Here is a 23,090-nt window from a genome sequence, read left to right on the forward strand (position 1 = left end):
GAGATAGGGCTGGGGAATTGAAAGAATGGGGGGGGAAAGCAAAGCTGATGCACATGTATGCTCTTAAACTCCACAAACATACAAACATATTCCAAAAGGTTTTCCTGACACACCGTCGCACAACTCATGCTGTGCACAAAGGAAAGACCGACACAGAACTATCATCAAATATGAGTTTATTCTTTGTTTTGTTTTTTTTATAAATCATTCTTACAAAATTGGCATTTCTCTATTTCATTTGTGACCTATAAAAGTCTTCTGTTAATTACAAGGGAGGAGGGAGGAGAAGGCATCAGGACAGCTGGGCTTGAATTAGCAAATCAAAAAAAGTCCTTTACTGGTCAACGGAGAAGCCTCGGTTATGCGATGCGGCCAATCACTGATAAATAATCCTGAACAGGAAGCGGTCATGCATTGTCATCTTAGCAGGTGTCCATCTTGGCAATAGAAACTGGGTGTCCGGAGCGGCGTAGGAGCGGTAGTTGGTCCAGTGTACGTAAGCGGGGGCCGGTCGGACCCCGCACATTGTGCTATGGCTGCCTCTGTTTACGTGGTTGCAAGTGTCAAGACAGACGGTGCTAGCGTGTCAAGAACTCAAATGTTGATCAAAAGGCACAAATCAAGGACAGACCAGTATCCTAACACACACACTGCCACCACTACAGACACAAATCGTCTGGCACATCGCAGTTAAACCTTTCTCGTAGCATAGAATTACGCTTATAATTATAATTGCATAATTTTTCCAAGTTGAATGTCACACATGACAGGCGGACAACACATGGTTTCTCCTTGACAGACCAGGTCATAGTTTCCATCACTTTCCGAGTCAGTTCCCAGCTTGATACTGCACAGTACAGTGTACCACTTACAAAACAGAGTAGTTCTCAACGTTAAACTAATTAGACCTGAAACCCAACTGGCAAACCAAGGTGCAATTTAAACAAAAATGTGTCACATTCTCAGACTTAATAATATATGCATGGGGGAAGATATTCCATCAGAAACAAAAACATTTCCATCTGGTTCACTGGACCCAGCTGCTTATTATTTTCCATGTTTCAGTTGGCAGACACATATAGTCTTTTATTGGGTCTTTGCAATTTGACTCCTGCAGAGAGCCAAGATGTTTAGCCTGAATCCAGTTCTGAACTATTGGTCCGTCATTTGATGCGTATCAAGAGTTACACTTTTGCTATGACTCTGAAAATGTTTGAGGAGAATGAGAAGGAATGACGGATGCTCTCATGAAAATCCAATACAGTGCAAAAAAATAACCCTAATGTGAGCAGTGTGTTGGCTAAAAGTGTGGGTAGATATGTATGGTTTGCATAAAAAAACTATAAATATCATCGTGAGTTTCCTCTGCAATGCAGTATCTCTCCTATATCGCTGCCACATCAATGCAAACTACGGTTTGACTTTGTTGAAATGAATACATGCTTATGTGCAGCGCCGAGAGCTGCAGGTTTTGAAATGTCTGGTGTTTAAAATGTCGGATGTCTGGTGTGAAATTATGGTAAAGCTGAAGAGGAGGCTCTCTTGAGATGCTCAACAGCAATTGAAACAATCAGAGATACAAAAAGGGCTTGATATGAATTCAAACAAGATGTTCCTCAGAACATTAAATGGGGACCAGATGTGGCATGGTGTGTATTTGTTGTTTTTCTCTTTCTTCCCCACAATCACTTAGATGAACTCTTTCTGTCTGGAGAAACAAGGCTCGGTGCAGCTCTAATCAAACACAGCAAAAAATCTTCCCTGGAAAACAAACACATTCTCCAAACCCGTAGCCCCATGAACTAGCACATCTTCAGATAGTAAATACAACACGATACGCAAACATGAAGAGAGAGGAAAAGAAAAGAACATTATAGGCCTGCCAGGTTTTAAATGATATGCATGATACTTAAACCTAAAGCAACTATGCTGTAGTAGTAAGCATGTGGATATGAACCTTAACACATCTGAGACAATAATGGGTAGCGGTCACCAAGGCCTATACCCCTACCCTATGTAAAACCACTGATAGAACATGGGGGGGGGGGGGGGAACCAAACTGAGCCGTCAATGAGTTCAGTAACAAATTGACGATGGTGATGACAAGATATCAAAAAGCCTGGGCGTCTAGGTAGCGTAGCGGTCTATTCTGTTGCCTACCAAGACAGGGATTGCTGGTTCAAATCCCTGTGTTACTTTCAGCTTCCTACCCGAAGCCGGATGTGGGTATGTGTCCTGGTCGCTGCACTAGCACCTCCTCTGGTCAGTCAGGGTGCCTGTTTGCCTGTTTGCCTGTTTGGGGGGGGAATAGTGTGATCCTCCCATGTGCTATGTCCCCCAAGCAAAACTCCTCACTGTCAGGTGAAAAGAAGCAGCTGGCGACTCCACATGTATCGGAGGAGGCATGCGGTAGTCTGCAGCCCTCCCCGGATCGGCAGAAACGGGTGGAGCAGCAACCAGGATGGCTCAGAAGAGTGGGGTAACTGGCCGGGTACAAATGGCAAGAAAAAGGGGAAAAAAGATATCGGAAAGCCTATGGACTGCCCTGCTTTTGTTGAGAAACGTATGCTCAGGCCCCTTTTGACAGAAAGGCCACTAAAAGCATGTTATTCTCATCCAAGTGTTGGTTAGAGCGGACTGGGTCCCTGCTTCAACAACACATTATGACTGTGTGTTACAGTACAGCAATAGGTGGAGAAAGGGGCATTTTCTCAGAGTGTTTCTCTTCATATAGATCAAGTGAAAGACACAGACGGATATTTTTCCATTTTTGCCTGTTTTTCTAATATCATGAAAGTAATATGAGATGAGTTGTGCGAGGCCACGCTTGCTGTTTTTGTGTTCTGTCACAGTGAACAACGGCACTATGAGAGGATGGTGGAAAGGTCATGCGTAATAGACAGGGATAGACACTGTCAGAAGATTGAACAGAGCTAGGTGGAGAGGGAGATGGTGCGTGTGTGTGTGTGCATGTGCGTGTGCACGTGTGTGTCTATAAGGACGCGGGGTAGCATTAGCCAGCAGGTCATGGCTGATTGCTGTGGGTCACTGCCTGCACAACACAATGGGTCTGTAATGTTCAAGGGTTTCATCAACTATTTGTCCCCCAAGAATAAAACAGCACTTCAGATGAGAAATGTTTTCTTAATTGAACCCCAAATGCATGACCCCTGACAAATGGAGGAGAAAACCTTTTGTCAATTTAATGGCACCTAGGCCTAGTGATGGGTCACAAGGAAAAAAAAATAATTACAGGAGCATGAGAGCCCCAGTGTAGTGATGACTTCAGTATTTCAACAAGACACTTCTTTAGGATAGTACACTTCATCTAGTCCTCTCAAACGGTTGCCGGCAACATAATGTGCAATGTGCAATTTTAAAGGCAGCCCCAAATGTCACTTTTCTAGAATATGGCACTGATGTATTCGGCGTTAAAATCTCTCCATTTTTTGCAAGCACTCCTGGGAACTGACAATAGTCACGAGAGACTTATTATAGCCTAAAATTACCATTTTTTTCCACTGGCAGGGTAATACTTTGAGGGCATACAGGGGAATAGATGGGCAAAACGAGTTTGGGTTAGAATGCAACGTTCTGCTCCATTTCATCCAGAAATGTTCATTTCATCCATTCCGGCAAAGGGAAATGTGCTCTGTCTGAGCTTATGGTTGGATGAGCCAACATTTCCAGGCTCTTCACACAGACACATGCTCACACACATAGAGAAGTACAAAGTTTAAAAGGGGGAAAATAAAAGATGAGAAAAGTAGGAAAAAAAGATGAGAAAAATGCAATCGCTGTGCAGAGTATGGGAGGAAAATGGGATGTAAAATAAGAAATGTTTTTCTAACTTATCTTGGTGATAACAGGGAACCAGACGGACCATTATGAGAGCCACTATCAGCACATCGAGGAATGAGCCACTGACAGACAGACCGGTTTTGAAACTGGCTCAAGGATATGTGCTGATGGCTGACAGTATCAGAAAATGTTGGTTGGCTTTGACGTGTAAACCTTCTTCCCAAGCTTTGACAATCTTAGGGCAGAAAACGCAGTTTCTACTTTATAAATAATAACATGAAGGGAAAGGGGGAAGTTTGAACTCCAAAACTTCTCACGGAGGACAAAGGCAGTTTCATCGTGTGATGAGAGAAGGTTAATTCGTGCAGACATTGAAATCAACAAAAAGTCAAGGGTTTCTTAGGGTTTACATTGGGAGTGAGTACTTGGTAGTGAGTCGTGAATTCAGTAACAAGTCCTGATGCAGACTCGGACCGTGGGATCAGTTAAGTTGATTTTGTGGTGTGGTGTATTGTAGTGTGATGTATTGTGGTGTATTGTGGTGCAGTGTTGTGTGATGTGGTTTGGGTTTGGGGTAAGGGGTGTGGCGGCAGTCAAGGCTTCCAGGACAGCAGGATTGGGCTCTACGGTGGGTAGCGGTGCCAGGTTAGGATCATTGTTACCTTCCCTCCTCAACCGTCCTGCAAATGTGCCAAGAGAGCAGGAAAGTCAACGTCGTCCGTGTTTGTTTCGCAGTATTCATACAAAAAAATATTCTATCCAAGAATTCTTGTCGACAGCAGCATGTACTGTGTTCAGCACACCATGGACACACAGGCGCTGTTTGGCATTTGGCATGTCCATCAGTTTGTGCACTGTACGTCTCTTTGTTTCTGTGTTTGTATGTTTGTATTTTTCGCAACCAGATGCCATCTGCTTGTTTTCCTGCTATCTCTCGTGCTCCCATCAAGTCCTGGCAGCAGCGGCGCTGTGGTCATTGGTAATTTGCTGTGTGGAAGACGGAGCTGTGGCGCCCCCCATTTGTCCAGCTGTGGTCCTACTGCTCCTCTGACTCTCCACAGAGTCTCTCTCTCGCATCTCCCCCTGCGCAGGGTCTCCCCCTAGGGGGCGCCAGTCCTGTCAGAGCCTCTCGATGTCCCTGTATTTCTTGCGGAGGATGGAGACCTGGTCCTTGAACAGGACGGGGTCCAGCCTCATCTGCGAGTGGACCAGGGGCATGCCGCCAAACCAGCTGGCGAACTTGTTCATGCAGGTCTGCCGCTGGGCAAAGTGGTCCGGGTCAGCCCAGCGAGAAGCCCTGGACGACTGGTGGAGAGGAAGAGGAGGAGGAAGAAGAGGGGAGGTGGGAAGAGAGGAAAACAGCCTTAGGGTCACGTCATCACCATAGTTTATTGGTTGTCTACAGACGATGTGATGAGATATAGTCATTAATAATTGTCATTTCATCTCTATAGATCATTTGGCTGATCCCAGCTTAAGACTGCAGCTACAGATATTGTAATTACATGTCTATTGCATCATTAAGATTGACAATAATAATAATAATCTTTATAAATCATTGGATTTAACAAGAGTTGGTGGAGCCCAGATGCTTGACGCATGAAAAATATTAAAGGCGATGTGTAATTCTACTTGAACCATGAACTCCATCTGTGAGCCTTGTGAATAACAGCAAAAATCAAAACAAGCAAGACAAACAAATTTAATAGAGAGGTATTGGATACCAAGCACATTTGCTGACACTGGCTGTTTTCACAAGCTCTCAGTAGATATGATTCCCTGAGGTTGTTGCAGTCTGCTGAGGACTGTGAGTACTAGCCAAGTCTTTTGGGGGACAGGACATAAAAACAACAAAGAAAACAACTCAGCCTATCCAGTATACTAGCGTTTTTGAATGCAGAAATCTGGGATTTGCGGGAGGGGGTTGAGTGGCTTACTTTGTTTTAGTCACTACAACTCAGTAACCCCAGCTGATATTTACCAGTAACCTTTAATAAACTACTACTACCACTATTACCACTGCTACAACCATTAATATACTACTAATACTACTACTAATAATTATTTTGATTTTGATATACTTTATTAATCCCCATGGGGAAATTCTGCTCTGCATTTAACCCATGCTAGCTGTGTAGCTAGGACTAGTGGGCACTGCCGTGCAGCGCCCGGGGACCAACTCCAGTTTGTCTTGTCATTGCCTTGGTCAGGGGCACAGACAGGAGTATTAACCCTAACATGGATGTCTTTTTGATGATGGGGGAAACCGGCGCACCCGGAGAAAACCCATCGCAGACACGGGAAGAATATGCAAACTCCACACAGAGGATGACCTGTAATGACCCCCAAGGTTGGACAAGCCCGGGATTCGAACCCAGGACCTTCTTGCTGTGAAGTGACACTGCTAACCACTGGGCCACCGTGCCACCTAATATCATCTCTAAGAATCATTGACTTGTTCACAACCTATTTCTGCCCACTTTGAAACTATGATAATAAGACTCTGCTGGCGAACCTCTGCAGGGTAGTGCTGGTACTACTTTATATACACGTTCTCTCAATTGCATGTGAGATTTCAAGTTTACAGGTAAGTTGTACTGAAGAATTTTCAGAGCTGTCTGTATCTGAGTCAAAAAAAAAGAAAGTTAATCCATCTCAAAAGCCATGACCATCACAGGAGATGGAGCGCTGAAATACTGTCTTCCAAGATAAATGGGGATCCACAAAAGGTAGAAAAAATCAATGTCAATTACAAACTGTGGCAACTTTGTAAACACAGTCTAAGAGTAGCAAATAAATTATATCTCATAATGGGTCTATTATATTCGAGCCATTATGTAAGGGCCAGGTGTCAAATTTCTCAACAGCCAGGTATTTCATTTTATAATAACTGTTTTGAAACACTGTTGTATGCTCCGATGAGGATTGTCTGGACCAAATGCTCAGCAATAAATATGGAAATTGCATGGTTTCAAACGCAATGGTCTTTTATCTGTGGACTCAATTGATCCACCGGCACCTCATTAAAGTTTGGGTGGGTGGGTGAGCGGCAGTCAATCCACAGAATAAAAGCTCTTTCAAATGCGCTTTGAGAAAAACAAACAAAAAAAAACAAACACAGTTGCTAACAATTTTGGCATAACACATCGTCTCTGTTGTCTCAAAGTTTAAATGTTTCTCAAACCCTACCTGCCCCATCATGGTCTCCTTGTACTGTTTCTTCTGGGTGACCTTGATGGGCGGAAGCTTGGTGACGGCGGAGACCAGGAAGTTCATCAGGATGTCTTCACAGTTGGCCAGTTGGTCCACCATGCTCTTCAGACTACTGGGCAGGAAAAGAGTGTACAGGTGGTGGTAATACCTAGAGCATAAAAGGAAAACAGGGAGGAGATGGAGAAAATTAAGGGGAGGGATGAGGGAGGAACAGAGGGAAAGTGAGCGAAAGGGGTGGAGGGGAACGAGGGAGGGGAAGAAAAAAGGTGAGTGAGTTAATTTTTGGATGTTTTGAGGCTGAGGCTTTGAGACATTGACATTTGTGAAATCACATATATACACATCTTATTCAACTCCCCCTCTCCTGTTTCCTTTCACCTTACCATATATCACATACGTATACATATGTGAATGCAGCCAGACTGCATAGCACCATCATAATAACACATTTCTGCACATTGAGAAGTTCTGCACTTTTTAGCACAGCTGCATTTGTCAAAGTTGCCTCCCTTGGGTTGTATCGCACTGTGCACTATATATCTTGCATCATATCCATCCATCCATTATCCAAACCGCTTATCCTACACTGGGTCCCGGGATGCTGGAGCCTATCCCAGCAGTCATTGGGCAGCAGGCGGGGAGACACCCTGGACAGGTCACCAGTCCATCACAGGGCCGACACATTCACATCTTGGAACAGTTTAGTACGGCCGATTCACCTGACCTGCATGTCTTTGGACTGTGGGAGTAAACCGGAGCACCCGGAGGAAACCCACGCAGACACGGGGAAAACATGCAAACTCCACACAGAAGACGACCCGGGACGACCCCCAAGGTTGAACTACCCTGGGGCTCGAACCCAGGCCCTTCTTGCTGTGAGGGAGGTGACCGTGCTAACCACTGTGCCACCCTTGCACCTTGCATCACATGGAGGATCATAATATTGTAATGTATGGTGTTGTGTCTAGTAGTGTCTCCACATGGCTTCTTGTGGTGTGCAGCGTCTTATATTATACCAGCGTTTAGGTGTGTGGCTGTGCTGTGCAGTTTGTGCCATAGTGTTTATATTGTATATGATATCCTGGTTGTTGTGTTGCATTCCTTCTGCAGGGCTCTTAACTGCCTCTTGTGGATGAATAAACACATTTTTTTAACTGAACTGAATTGGAACAATGGATGGGGTTGCTGAGATTTTTTCAAAGCCGGAAAGGGACAGGTTTGGTTACCATGAAAGACATGTCACATACTGTACGTCCTTCTAGGTAATGATAACTAGAGTACTAGGTAACAATAGCAAATGCCAACATTGAAGAAGCATAACATCGCATGAAGAACACCATTTTTTGATGGATAAATGTTGCTTGTATTCAGAGCTTTATGGACAGCTTTTTTTCAAATGCAACACTTTTAGACACCTTTAAGTTGAGAGTTGGAACCCTTGAAGTGAACTATGGCTTCAGTCCCATTTTACTGAACAACTGACTGATAACTATTCTCGTGGATGGATTGAATGGCTGACTTGTGGAAAGTGAAAGAGTGCCTGGGCTGAGCGATCAGCTGACTGTGGCCTGATGTACTGGTCCCATCACAGCTGACTGACGCTGTATGAGAGCAGACAGGGCTGTAGTGTAACTAAACATAGAGCTACAGAACACCATGAAGCAGACAAATTGACATTTTGGGATGAAATATTCCCAACGTCAGATCCCTAGTGTCCTAAAGCAGCACCACACTGGATGTCAGTTTACTTTGATGATGTACAGACCTGCATCAAAGCGTTTTATCAAAGGTAAGACGAGTGATCACTTTAGAGCAGAACGGGACAGATGAGAAGCGAGTGCCGATCCCAAAAGACGAGAATAAGACAAGAACAAAGCGAAGCACATAAAAGACATTTGGAGCACAGTAAAGATAGCTAAGACCAGAACAGTCTTATAAAGGCAAATTTTAGCTGCTTCAAACATCAAAAAAGTTTGCAGCGTGGGGTTCGACCTTGCCTCATCATAAGCAGCATCCCACACATGCTACTTACTATATGATACGGCAGCCATTTATGGATTGCGAGTACATCAGTTTGGGAGGTCAAGTTTCAGGGAGTTCAAGCAAAAGAAAAAAGAAGAAAGCTCCTTTATTTTGTCACTGTATTCTTACAATGAATTTGCTCTCTGCATTTAACCCATACTATTGTACAGGAACAGTGGACATCTGCAGCACCCGGGGACCAACTCCAGTTCTTCTTTCCATTGCCTTGCTCAGGGGCACAGGCATGAGTATTAACCCTACCATACATGTCTTTTTGATGGAGGGAGGAAACCAGAGCACCCGGAGGAAACCCACGTAGACACAGGGAGAACATGCAAACTGCACACATAAAGGACCTGGGACAGCCTGGGGTTTGAACCCAGGACCTTCTTGCTGTGAGGCAACAGTGCTAACCACTGGGCCACTGTGCCACACAGTCATTGCACTTTGATTTTTACACAGTTTTACATAGAGCAGAGCAAAACATAACGCAAAACTAAAGAACAAGAAGGGAAGAGATTGGCAGTCCACACTGTACAATACCTGTGGTAGATAGCGGCCCCGGTCAGCACCATGGAGTAATCGTTGGTCCATTTGGACGTGTAGCCCCAGCGCTCCTTGTTGCTGTCCCAGAAGTGGCTGCGGGCTGGATAACCCACGATACGCTCTGGAAAACTCTGCCACACAGTGAAGGCAAAGTCAACCTGGAAAAAAGAGCGGACAAAGTGAAGGATAGTTGAACAAATGGGTTAGAGATGTTGGTGTGGACATACTTCAACAAATACATACAATACATACAGTGCACTTGTAAATACAAAATTTTAATTATGCATAGTTTAGTTAGTTTAGTTTACTTCAGTCATTTTCAACTTATACAACTCAAATACACATGTAAATAAATAATAATAAATAACAATATTAAGTCATTACTTTGTCATTTGTTTGTCATTGACAAACCAAAGAAAGTTGAATAGTATTTGTTGTATATGTTTGGCTTTCTTCCCAAAATCAGATCTCCGTTTTGGAAATCTGACATATAATCTGATAAAGCCATTCCCGAAATCAAAGCACATTTCACAGCCTAATATTTGTTCAAGATATTAGCTATCTGGAAATCTTAATTTCTAAAATATTGGCTGTTGGAATTCAAGTTAGAAAGTATTTTCGATCTTTCTAAAATGAAGAAATAGCATTTTGTAATGAAATTTATAACCTCTTTCTCTCTCTCCCAATACATATACACATACATACATTGTATGTATAGTTATATGTAAGAATATTGAAAGAGAGAGAAAGCTCACAGAGATCCCACAGTGGAGCCCCATGCTAAAAAATGTAATAGTGAACAAAAGATAGAGACAAAATCATTGTCATTTCATTGAGACCGCTTGTCACTCCAGTGTTGTCTAAAGGTCCCCAGTCTATTGACAACAGAGAGAGAGAGAGAGAGAGAGAGAGAGAGAGAGAGAGAGAGAGAGAGAGAGAGAGAGAGAGAGAGAGAGAGAGAGAGAGAGAGAGAGAGAGAGGACTCTAATATGTATTGATGCAGTGCAACAAAAACAGCGAAAGAAGCTTGGAGCCATGCCAGTGGTGACATCATCAGTCCCATCAGCACCAATGGAAAAAAGGGAAGGAATAGTGGCAAAGTGGTAGAGGAGAGCAGACTGGGCTCCGAATTCACTCTGAGGACAATGACTTTCACCATATTCTATTCAAGACTGCTGGATACTCTCATGGGGGAGAGCAATGTGTGTTCATCCGGTCTGTTCTTTTCGATGTCGTCCTTCCCTTGTAACATACCTCTGTGGTGGAGAGCACTGTGTCCTCATCCAGGCTGAGAACAGCGTCGGTCACTATGGTCTCGTAAGGGAGGAATCGGCTGCTCATCACCTACGGGGGGGGGGCCCACAAAGGACACAGGGGTCAAAGCCATTGAACTGAAACAAATAAAACAGTCGTGCCCTCTCAAAACAACATTCCTGCATAGTCGACCTGGTGGGTGCAAATAATGCGGTTGAAAAAAATAGCGATGCCACACAAACACTGTTCAACAGAGTCCATTGGGAAAATGTCGGATAAAGAAAAAGGCTGCGTGACTGAAACCTTGTGCCTGTAAAAATTATAATTTTGCGTTATTTTTCCCAACCCCAGGATGGTTGCTATAATTTTTTCATAATGTTTTCATAAAGTCAGAGGAAGCAGACATGTTGCCTCGGCATCATTTGGCTGAATATTCCTATGACATTTGTGTTGCCCAATCCGGCAGCTGTGCTGTCCGCATGTGGAAACGATACTATCTCCCTTAATAGTGTCATTAAAACTCAATGATAGGCATCTTCAGGTACTGAAAGTGATTATCATGGTGGCATGGCTAGGAAGTCACAGAGGGATCCAGTGAAAATCTGCAGTCAGCATTGTACAATAACTAGGCCTGCACTGCTTCTCGACAACGAAGGTCCCACAAACAAAGGATGATTTTCTAATCTACTGATGGGTCACACAGATGCAATATAACCGTTCTGTTGTGCTGGACAAAAAATATATCAGATATATTGAAACATTATATATCCCTCCATCAGGTCCACACTGTATATTGGTTTGAGTAAGGGAGATAAATGAAGCATTTTTTTTCCTTAAATCATGGTAAATTTATATAGCGCTTTTATCCAAAGTGCTTTACAATTAATGCCTCACATTCACCCATGCACACACAAACTCATACACTGATGACGGTGTCAACCATGGAAGGTAACACCAGCTCATCTGGAGCACTCAGGGTTAGAGGTGCCTTGCTCAGGGACACCTCGATATTTTTACAAGGAGGAGCAGAGAATCAAACCAGTAACCCTCCAGTTACCAGACGACATGCTATAGCTCTGAGCTACTGCCAGCAAATAATATATCAAAAAACTAACAACTTTCATGCTTTTATCTATAATAGCTTGCCGATTTCCTACACTTAGGTAGGGCCTTAGTGTCTTGCTTAATGACACTTAAAACAGCACGTATGGGGCATCAGGTAGCGTAGCAGTCTATTCTGTTGCCTACCAACATGGGGATCGCTGGTTTGAATCCCTGCGTTACCTCCAGCTTGGTCGGGCATCCCTACAGACACAACTGGCCGTGTCTGCGGGTGGGAAGCCGGATTGTGGGTATGTGTCCTGGTCGCTGCACTAGCGCCTCCTCTGGTCGGTTGGGGCACCTGTTCAGGGGGGAGGGGGGACTGGGGGGAATAGCGTGATCATTCCCCTGGTGAAACTCCTCACTGTCAGGTGAAAAGAAGTGGCTCTCCGGACCGGCAGAGAGGGTGGAGCAGTGACCGGGGCAGCTCGGAAGATAGGGTAATTGGCAAAATACAATTGGGGAGGAAAAAAAAAAGGGGGGGGGGCGCCACAAAAAAAAAATCATGCTTTTATCTATAATAGCTTGCCGATTTCCTACACTTAGGTAGGGCCTCGGTGTCTTTTTTAATGCCACTTAAAACAGCACATATGGTTGCTCACTGGATTTGAACCCATCACCTTCTAGTAATGGAGGGCCCACTTCGAGGTAAGGCTATGGCCGCTCATTCTTCATTCTTTACGTATACGAGAGGCTTGGACGATTTGGGCAGAGGGAGATGGTGAGCAATGCGGTTAAAATACACTTGATCAAATAGCTCTGTGAAGATCAGAAAACGGTGAACAGCGAGCGGTACACCCTAAGCCAAGGCATTAGCAGCACAGCCTGCCGCATGCTAATGCTCAGCCTCTCTGCCGAAGCAGGCAGCCGAGTGCTATTTGCCCTGTGCTGGAAAATGGTGAAATGCTGCAAGCATAAGCTAAATGTGTTTCCATTACTGCCGCCGGGCTGTCCTCAGCTCTTTAATCAATAATGAACACGGACGTATCCCCAAACAGACATGTGCACTCGTTAGCATGAGTCATCGTCCCGCATGTGGCACAACTTTCCTCGCTCCACTCTTTCCCCTCACACCCTCTCTCCTCTTTCCGTTTAAACAATAGTTAGATTATAAACAGCGGCTGAAGCCAAACTGTATAATCCACGAGGGTCCTTGTATATTTACAGCCAGCAGTGAGAGTGATGATAGCAGGGGTTTAGGTGTGTGTGGGTAGGAAGATCAACATCTCCAGGGTATTTGGATGGGAAGTTTTTTGACTGCTCCTGCAATGAAAGGCCCCCGGGGCAGAATACAGTGGCCTCTTGCTGAGGAGAGTGTGTATACTGGATACAATCACTGGAACACAAACAACCTCCCACACACACACACACACACACACACACACAAATGCACACAGCCCACACACGGACAACCCACAATCGCATAGCTTTAAGGGATTAAACAGTCACACATCCATACTCACAGACATACAAACATACCCATCAGAACACACACACACACACGCTCGCATACCAACTACACACAAACAAACACACACAACAACCACACAAAAAAAGTCGCCCACTGCCTGGAAACCTTTTATGTACAGTTCCTCAACAAGGTCAAGCCACTTCTGAAAGACAGCGTCCTTTTAAAACAACTTGCTCCAAAGCGTCTCGGCCAGCGAGACAAATATACAGGTGACCCTTTTCCTCCAGAAGTGCCTCTCATACTGGCTTGTTTGTAAAGGTCTGTGTGTCCTGCTGCCTGCCTGTCTGCTGAAGGTCCCAAACTCAACAGACCACTGGAATGACTCATTTTTGGGGATTTATGCAACAAAATATGCACCGGGGGGGGGGGGGGGGGTAAATTGACAGCAGAATTCACATTTCATCCTAGCCCATGCCTTAACACGTCCTCTTTGGGGTTTGAGCAATTATTTGTGACGGCATCTCGGTGAGTAGCATGCAACAAAAAATAGAACTATTATGATGCCTACGTCTTCAGGCCGGTAAAAATAGCGTCCGATGAGTCAATATAAAAACATACATTGCGTTCTCAAACGCCCGCTTTATCCTTTTTCATGCCTCTTCTCTCTCTCTATCCCTCTTTCTCTCGCTTCCCCTTGCTCTCATGGCTGCGAGTCCTGACAGAGTAGTGGAAGCTGATATTAGGGGTCGCCCGGTCAAGTGGTATCTCATTTTCCCCTCTCCACAAACACTCCTGAGGCAACACTGTCAGTGGAAAGTTGTGTTTTGACTGTTTGTCATATTCTGACTCACTGGAAGAACCGTGGTGGGTGAGTGACATCCATGTTTACAGACAGGCCAATGTAGAACCATTCTGTTTGGAGAGGGAGAGGGGGAGAGAGAGAGAGAGCGAGAGAGAGAGGACAGAGAGAAAGGTTGAGAGAGAGAGGAAAAGCGAGGTAGAGGTTCAGACAGACAGATGAACAGAGCAAAAAACAGAGGACAAAAGTGGAGAGATGAGGTGGCTATCTGACATGTCACCACCTCCTCACTCCCAGTGAATCTGGCCTATAGTAATCTCCAACAGACCAAAAGGGAAAGAAAAAATAATCCCTCTCCTGCTCTTGTTTTTTGGTGATATGGTGAGATGATAGAGAAAGACAGAAGGGGGAGGGGGGGGAAGATGAGGAGCAATGAATCGCAAGAGATTGACAAATATGAAAAAGAAGAGGAAAAAAAACATGAGAGATGGGTAATGAGAGTGTAAGACAGACAGAGAATAGATAACAGATGGTCCAGAGAAAATGAGAAGGGAGCTAGGAGAAAGATCTCATTAGCAGGACGCTTTGTTTCTTAAGTCTGATCTCCACACTCACAACATCACAACCTACCGGAGCTCACAACGACAGTGAAAGTCATATCCTCGCAAAAGATAGATAACATCCTCTATTTAGTGTATATGTGCTGTTACCATCAGTACCATCCCTCCGTACCGACCGGATCGCAGCTCATTTCTACCTACCAGCATCAAATTGCTGAACAAGCTGAAACAACATAACCGAACAAAAAACAGATAACAACCTCTATTTAGTGTATATGTGTTGTTACCATCAGTACCATCCCTCCATACGAACCGGATTCGCAGCTCATTCCTACCTACCAGCATCAAACTGCTGAACAAACTGAAACAACATAACCGAACCTTGTGTGTACTCATGCTGCACACTACCATTATTATTATTATCCATCCATCCATTATCCAAGCCGCTTATCCCAACTGGGGTCACAGGACGCTGGAGCCTATCCCAGCAGTCATTGGGCAGCAGGTGGCGAGACACCCTGGACAGGCCGCCAGTCCATCACAGGGCCAACACATTCACACCTAGGGACAATTTAGTATGGCCGATTCACCTGACCTACATGTCTTTGAACTGTGGGAGGAAACTGGAGCACCCGGAGGAAACCCACACAGACACGGGGAGAACATGCAAACTCCACACAGAGGATGACCTGGGACGACCCCCAAGGCTGGACAACCTCAGGGTTCGAACCCAGGACCTTCTTGCTGTGAGGTGATCACACTAACCACTGCGCCACCCTTATTATTATTATTATTATTATTATTATTATCATTATCATTATTATGACACCACTATACATAGGGCTCTTGGTTGTTGTTGGTTGACACTGTCGTGGTTATTGCCGTTATTCAACGATTGCTGCATGGTACATGATGAATTTCCGAAAGGACAATCCAGATGGAAGGGCTCCCGGGGTTTATAAACAGTGGCCTCCATACGCCATCATGATCCATGGAGATGGGCGTAAACCGACTCACAAACTTTCCATGATGGGAAAATCCCCTCATCAGTGGCTCGTCCTCAATAAACAGAGACGCTGGAAACAGCCACACAAGTGGCTGGCTGAAGACACATCTTATGTAAACACCGCTAGTGATTAGCATCAGCTGGACACACAATAGGGGTTGCAGTAGCTGCATGTCGTTTGCAAGACATTAAGATTGCCTGTGTTAGCTTTGATGCAAGGACGTCATTTTTTACAAGGGTGGGAACTGTCTACCGCTAAGCCGACAGCACGCAAACGGCAATCGCTACTACACCTTGTGTGTAGTTCTCACTGCCACAAGGAGGGACAGATTGAGGAAATCACGGATTTCCGCTTTAAATGTAATAAAAATGAAACCACTAACACCTCCTCGTCTTGGTAAAGGGATAGAAAATAAAAATAGAAAAGCCAAAAACAGCTGAAACAAAGTGAAGAGATATACAGAGCGAGAGAGAGAGAGAGAGACTGGTGTTCCCCACCCATAGATGGGTTGTAACATTAGAAGTGCGATATAATAGCCGGGGGGTTCTTGGTGCTCTCCAGGAATGCGAGCTCTTAGAGGAGGAATCTGCCTCTAGCATTCCTACTCTCCAAAGAGGAGGGGAGAGAGGAATGAGGGAGGAGGAGAGGAGACAAGAGCGGGAGGGGGGGTCAGAATAACCCTATAACGTTCTCACAAAGAGAAGACAGGGTGAGGGAGAGAAATGAGCAGAGCCACCGAGAGCGGCAGTGAAGGAGAGAGAAAAGGAGAAAGAAAGAAAGGAGGAGGAGGAGAGGGGAAGAGAGAACAGCAGAGCAGAGAGTGAGGGAGGACCACCAGTGTGTGTAAACCATATTAAACACTGCTGGGGCGCTCACATGGCTTAACCCAACAGTTATAAACCAGCTTGAAGTCTGGGAGAGCAAGAGAGAGAGTGAGAGAAAGACAGAGAGAGAGAGAGAGAGAGAGAGAGAGAGAGAGAGAGAGAGCGAGAGAGAGAGAGAGAGAGAATAAAAAAGTGAAAGAATGAGGACATGAGGGTGAGAGAGCAAACAAAAGATACAGAGATAGCAAGAGAGAAATTTGGAGGAGAAAAGAGAGACGGAAAGGGAGAGAGTCAGCAAAAAAAAAAAAAAAAGCAAGAGGGTGGACAGCTCTCTCTCTCTCTCCCTCCCTCTCCCTCTGTGTCCCCTCTGTGGGGTGGAAGAACACAGCTTGGCCCGCCACAGTAAACAAATCCGCCACAAGCACAACAAACCACAGACCCTATGGCACACACGTGTGCGCACACAAACACACACACACACACACACACGCGCGCGTGCGCGCGTACACACCACCAGTACACCAGGCCTGTTTCACCCACTGTCGCTGACAGGCAGCCAAACACAACCCTTTCCTGCTGTGATTGACAGCTCGTGGTAAATTCAGCCCGAGACATGGGGTGAAGTAAACTGTGAGCCCCGCCCACCGCCATGCCACTGCCATTTATGTGAAAACCACCGGGGCTGATTGGCAGGCGAGGTTTAGTGGATGTATGTACAGCAAAAAAACAATGGTGGAGTTGGCTTCATACAGTCATTGTGGACGAGACTGACCGCTAAAAAAAAAAACTCTCCTCATTTTCCATTTCCAATGTCTCAGCGTTAGTTTTTTAATACAAGGTAGAGTCCCATGCTGCTGAGGCCAAAGTAGATGTTTGTCCCAACTCATGCAGGAATGAATCCCACCAGAGATTTTCCTCCTGTGCCTCCTTCTCTAGCTTTCAAACCTGTGTTGGTAAAGTAACAAAATTGTTAAAAATGAGTCCGCCCATTCCATCGATTCATTATCCAAATCGCTTATCCTGCTCTCAGGGTCGCGGGATGCTGGAGCCTATCCCAGCAGTCATTGGGCGGCAGGCGGGGAGACACCCTGGACAGGCCGCCAGGCCATCACAGAAAAGTGGTTCCTTTCTGAACAAAAATTGCACAAAACGAGAAACCAGATCATCCCTTCTCCAGAGACAGTGGTGTGCGGTGGTGGAGCTCTTCATCTGTCTCAATGTTTGACCTTTAACCCCAATAGGGTTAGGTCACAGGGTAAAGATAAGCATGCTGACCCATTCAATTTAATGTGAGTGTTGGTGTAAAAACACTAAGGTTGTCATGATGACATACAACGCAGGTACATCAGGCTCTGTGTTTTTTTGTGCCCCCCCCCTTTTTTTTGCTCCCCAATTGTAACCGTCCAGTTACCCCACTCTTCTGAGCTGTCCCGGTCACTGCCCCACCCCCTCTGCTTATCCAGGGAGGGCTGCAGACTACCACATGCCTCCTCCAATACATGTGGAGTCGCCAGCCACTTCTTTTCCCCTGACAGTGAGGAGTTGGGCCGGGGGACGTAGCGCGTAGGAGGATCATGCTATTCCCCCCAGTTCCCCCTCCCCCCCGAACAGGCACCCCGACCGACAAGAGGAGGCGCTAGTGCAGTGACCAGGACACATACCCACATCCGGCTTCCCACCTGCAGACATGGTCAATTGTGTCTGTAGGGATGCACGACCGAGCCGGACGCAACACGGGGATTCAAATCGGCGATCCCTGTGTTGGTAGGCAACAGAATAGACCGCCATGCCACCCGGACACCTATTTTGGGGATCATTCATAGGTGAATGTTGGGCGGCAACACTTTTCTAAAGCGCAAAACAAAAACAAACCATTCAGATATCGCACACAATCACATAACACTGACTCTGTGGATTTTGCAGGGGGAGGTTAGCCTACAGTAAGAACCACCTGACCTGGAGTTAAAGAGTATAAAAGACTTGAGATTCCCTTATCTGGAATAGGGATGGGTGTCGCCACCGCTCAAATCTTGCTGGTTTATATCCACAGGGCATTTAATTTAGCATACATTTCCAATTGTACTTTTATCAATAAATTCTACATTCATATTACAACCCAAGTTTGACTTTGCAGCTTTTTTTGTGACAGGCCTCAGCTCATTAGAAACTTGTTTTTCCCACAAAGAAGAAGAAAAAAAAAACCCTGTCTTTGCGGGCTATCTACAAATTAAACAATTTATCGACTCAAGTATTCTCTCAGTGGGATCCATGTCTGAGGCTTTCAGTCGTAACCCCCCCATGTATATTATCATTATTGAGATTTAATTAAAATCCCATTAAATGTCTTTTAATGACAACCTCATGAACTATTCAATGAAAACTCATGAAGTCTCACTGACTTTCAAGCCAAATAAAGTTTGAAACTGAACCACAAAGCTACTCCGTAATGATGGTGATCCTTTTTCTGTGTGCGTGTGTGTGCGTGCGTGTGTGTGTGTGCGCGCCTCACCTTATTTTCGCCCTCGATGACAATGACGGGCACGGAGGTGGCGGGCCAGCGGTGCTTGGCAGGCAGAGGCTTGTCACAGTTCCACAGAACAATAATCTGAGACGAATGGAAGGAGAAAGTGAAAGAGAGAAAGTGACAGAGGGAATGTGACAGAGGGAAAGTGACAAAGAAAGAGAAAAAGGTGACAAGTGAGAGACAGAAAGAAAGCAAGTGAAAAGCGAAAAAAGCAAGACAGAACGAGAAGAAGAGAAAGTTTCACAAGGCTTAACATAATTTGTAGTTGTGTTTGCACTGCATTCAAATGGATCCTTAACATTTTGTATTCTTGGAGCCATAATGAGCTCAGAACACATTTTCAAGACCATTACTGAGATCAGTTTTGTTAAACATGTAACATTTTCCCGCCGTGTTGCTGGAAAATGCCACCTACTTAGGAGTTTATTGCTGTATAAAGAGCTGCAGGAGCAACTTAAATCAATAATACCGTTCCAGTTATGTTCCTGAATTGAGTGAATACAGATATATGCTGCGTTCAGTCACATCAATGTGGATGTGGTTTTGCAGGTACTATGTACTACAGTCTCTGGCCAACTGCACCAAATCGCACACAGCGGGCTGTTATCCCACAGCCAATCAGATCATGTTCTCATGTTTCCTTGATTTCGTGTTCCTGTAATGCCAGTCGGGTCATGCAATACATTGTTAGGGACTCCTGTTCTGCAGCCAGTCGCACAGTGTTTTACATGGACAACTGCTGTTTGGTGCCTTAGGAGTCAGCCAGCATGTAATGTGCAGCTGGAGTCAACCTACAGCATCAACTCTGCTCTGCCGGCAGACTTCATGAATGTTAAACGAGGAACACATGCAACACCCGCATCTGCTCTCATACACACACACACACACGCACAAACACACACATACTTCGCTGTCTGTCCTGTCTGTCTGTCTCTCTCCATCTGTCTCCTTCTTCCAGACTGTTCAATGGCCTGTCCATCTGACTCTTAAGATAACAGTGCTGTATGAGAAGTTGGCCTGATGTCCAGCCCCATTGTGTGTGTTGGCTGGCGCCGACCTTGCTGAAATGTCTTTGAGCATGACAGCGAAACCCTACCATTTACAGAGGTACCCTGACCCTGTGTTGTTTTCACAAAGGAGTAACATACATCATGGTTTTTGAAGGCTTCAAAGATTACCCGTTTGGAAAAAAAAGGTACGTCTCTATCTCTGTCTCTCTCGCTTTCCAGGACAATTTTTCTTTCTTTATGGACTGTCTGATGACCATGGATCGTCTCGCTCTCTCTCTCTCTTTCTTTTGACCGCCTGATGACTTTGGAGCCTGTTTGTGATGTGTCATTTTCCCTTGGTCACAGTCCCACCCTCCTGCAGATTTATGCTATCGTTTGTACTGTTCTCGTTTACAATTGCTTTCGTACAATTTGTTTTAGTTGTGACAACTTCGGCATCACTCTTATCACTTCTCTCGTCCTCTTTCTCACTCTGTGTGGACGCTGTGTGGAAGTCTGCCTCGCCTCTTGTGTGCATGTGAAAAGTCTGCTCTCTCTGCAGGACCCGACTGAGCAGAGCTGGTTTTGTGGCGCGGGGTCCCGCTGCACATGACTGCATCTGTTGGGTTCCTGTCGTCTTGAATCGACACAGATTCACTAAATTTGCCTTGCACTCTATTACCCAGCATGTTTAAATTTGCAAAATGTTGTGCATGAACTGTATGTGTTCTACATTATCTCGCTGTGTGTAATCTATGATGTTACATTATAACTGTTATTTTTGTGTATTTGACACCTATTGCATGTCTGTCTGTCCTTGAAGAGGGATGCCTTCTCTGTTGCATTTCCTGAGGTTTCTCCCATATATTTTTTCCCTGATAAGGTTTTTCCTTTCATGTCTCGGGTCCAAAGATAGAGGGTGTTATATGTCATATATTGTACTGGTTTGTCTGTAGCGTTTTAAATGACTGACAATATTTTAATTAGCGCTGGGCAATACGGAAAATATTATTAAAATAATAAAAGAATTTGACATGATAAATATATAACATGATATCTGCTTACATATGTAGAAAAACATAAAAAATATTTAAGAATCTTACTGAAATTCATACTATTGAACTGTTTGACAAAGTACAGTATAATATCAAACCTTATAAGGTCTTCTTCCTGTCTGAATATGGAGGCAGATGGTACCTGTCAGCTTACCAGGCCTCTCAGGGTGCTGATGACGGAAGTGCACGCCTGTGTGCGTATGTGTGCATGTATATGGCGAGGAGGACAATGTGTTGATGTATGTCTCACAAATACACGCACACGCAAACGTGAACATAGACGAACAGACAGACTGACACAGACACACTCCCACTAAGGTACACACAAGTACACGGGCAGAGCTGGAGGTCCAACATGTCGAAACACAAGAACGCACTGCGACATTATCAAAAGATTTCAGCCTCCAAAATATTCTCACCTCCACCTTCTGCACTCCCTTATTCACTGTGTTTCATTCATTTATTTATCATAACAACACAAATGCACACACACACACACACACACACACACACACACACACACACACACACACAGGCTTTGTACACCGTGAAATCGGGGGAGGGGGGCGGGAACAACAACCAAAAAATACCCTGTTGTGTACCTGGCTCTCCACTCGACATGCAGAGTCAGGCTCTACAGTAGCAGTTCCCGGTTTAGAGAAGCCCAAAATAAGCATAAAGCCACCTTCATAAAAAAATACAGGTGAGATTTTGTTAGCCCCATACCCCCACAATCCCCTATCCGAAATCTATTTTGAGGGAAGGTTTGGGGGAAAACTGAGTTGAAGGTGTGAAAATCCATTAGTTCGATGGGCTTCGGTATGCAGGGTGTTTGCATGGTAGATATGTTACACACACACAATCATACAACGGGGTGTGCGCACAAATGTAGGCACACGCACGCACACGCACACGCACACACACACACACGTGCACAGACACATTTGGATCTTTTCTTCCCCTAAAAACCTCATACATGCACTCAGTTGCCTCACCACCCAAAAAAAACACACACACACACACACAAGAGACATACCATGGGGAGAACAAGTATTTGATACACTGCCGATTTTGCAGGTTTTCCCACTTACAAAGCATGTAGAGGTCTGTAATTTTTATCATAGGTACACTTCAACTGCGAGAGATGGAATCTAAAACAAAAATCCAGAAAATCACATTGTATGATTTTTAAATAATTAATTTGCATTTTATTGCATGAAATAAGCATTTGATCACCTACCAACCAGTAAGAATTCTGGCTCTCACAGACCTGTTAGTTTTTCTTTAAGAAGCCCTCCTGTTCTCCACTCATTACCTGTATTAACTGCACCTGTTTGAACTCGTTACCTGTATAAAAGACACCTGTCCACACACTCAATCAATCAGACTCCAACCTCTCCACAATGGCCAAGACCAGAGAGCTGTCCAAGGACATCAGGGACAAAATTGTAGACCTGCACAAGGCTGGGATGGGCTACAGGACAATAGGCAAGCAGCTTGGTGAGAAGGCAACAACTGTTGGCGCAATTATTAGAAAATGGAAGAAGTTCAAGATGACGGTCAATCTCCCTCGGTCTGGGGCTCCATGCAAGATCTCACCTCGTGGGGCATCAATGATCATGAGAAAGGTGAGGGATCAGCCCAGAACTACACGGCAGGACCTGGTCAATGACCTGAAGACAGCTGGGACCACAGTCTCAAAGAAAACCATTAGTAACACATGACGCCGTCATGGATTAAAATCCTGCAGCGTATGCAAGGTCCCCCTGCTCAAGCCAGCGCATGTCCAGGCCCATCTGAAGTTTGCCAATGACCATCTGGATGATCCAGAGGAGGAATGGGAGAAGGTCATGTGGTCTGATGAGACCAAAATAGAGCTTTTTGGTATAAACTCCACTCGCCGTGTTTGGAGGAAGAAGGATGAGTACAACCGCAAGAACACCATCCCAACCGTGAAGCATGGAGGTGGAAACATCATTCTTTG

At 45.0% G+C, this 23,090-nt stretch overlaps 1 protein-coding gene across 1 annotated transcript in view; it reads right to left on the reverse strand.

The window, feature by feature from the left end:
• Positions 1 to 185: 185 nt before the first annotated feature.
• ext1b (exostosin glycosyltransferase 1b) overlaps positions 186 to 23,090 on the reverse strand; it is a 152,859-nt gene continuing 129,954 nt past the window's right edge. The window contains exons 7-11 of the mRNA XM_056297922.1: positions 19,048 to 19,143; positions 10,837 to 10,926; positions 9,580 to 9,740; positions 6,991 to 7,162; positions 186 to 5,106 (exon numbers count right to left, since the gene is read on the reverse strand). Coding sequence (XP_056153897.1) covers positions 4,921 to 5,106; positions 6,991 to 7,162; positions 9,580 to 9,740; positions 10,837 to 10,926; positions 19,048 to 19,143 — 705 coding nt within the window. The 3' untranslated portion in view covers positions 186 to 4,920. The remainder of the gene's footprint in view (positions 5,107 to 6,990; positions 7,163 to 9,579; positions 9,741 to 10,836; positions 10,927 to 19,047; positions 19,144 to 23,090) is intronic.

Source organism: Lampris incognitus, chromosome 18, assembly GCF_029633865.1.
Source record: "Lampris incognitus isolate fLamInc1 chromosome 18, fLamInc1.hap2, whole genome shotgun sequence".
Lineage (NCBI taxonomy): Eukaryota > Metazoa > Chordata > Actinopteri > Lampriformes > Lampridae > Lampris > Lampris incognitus.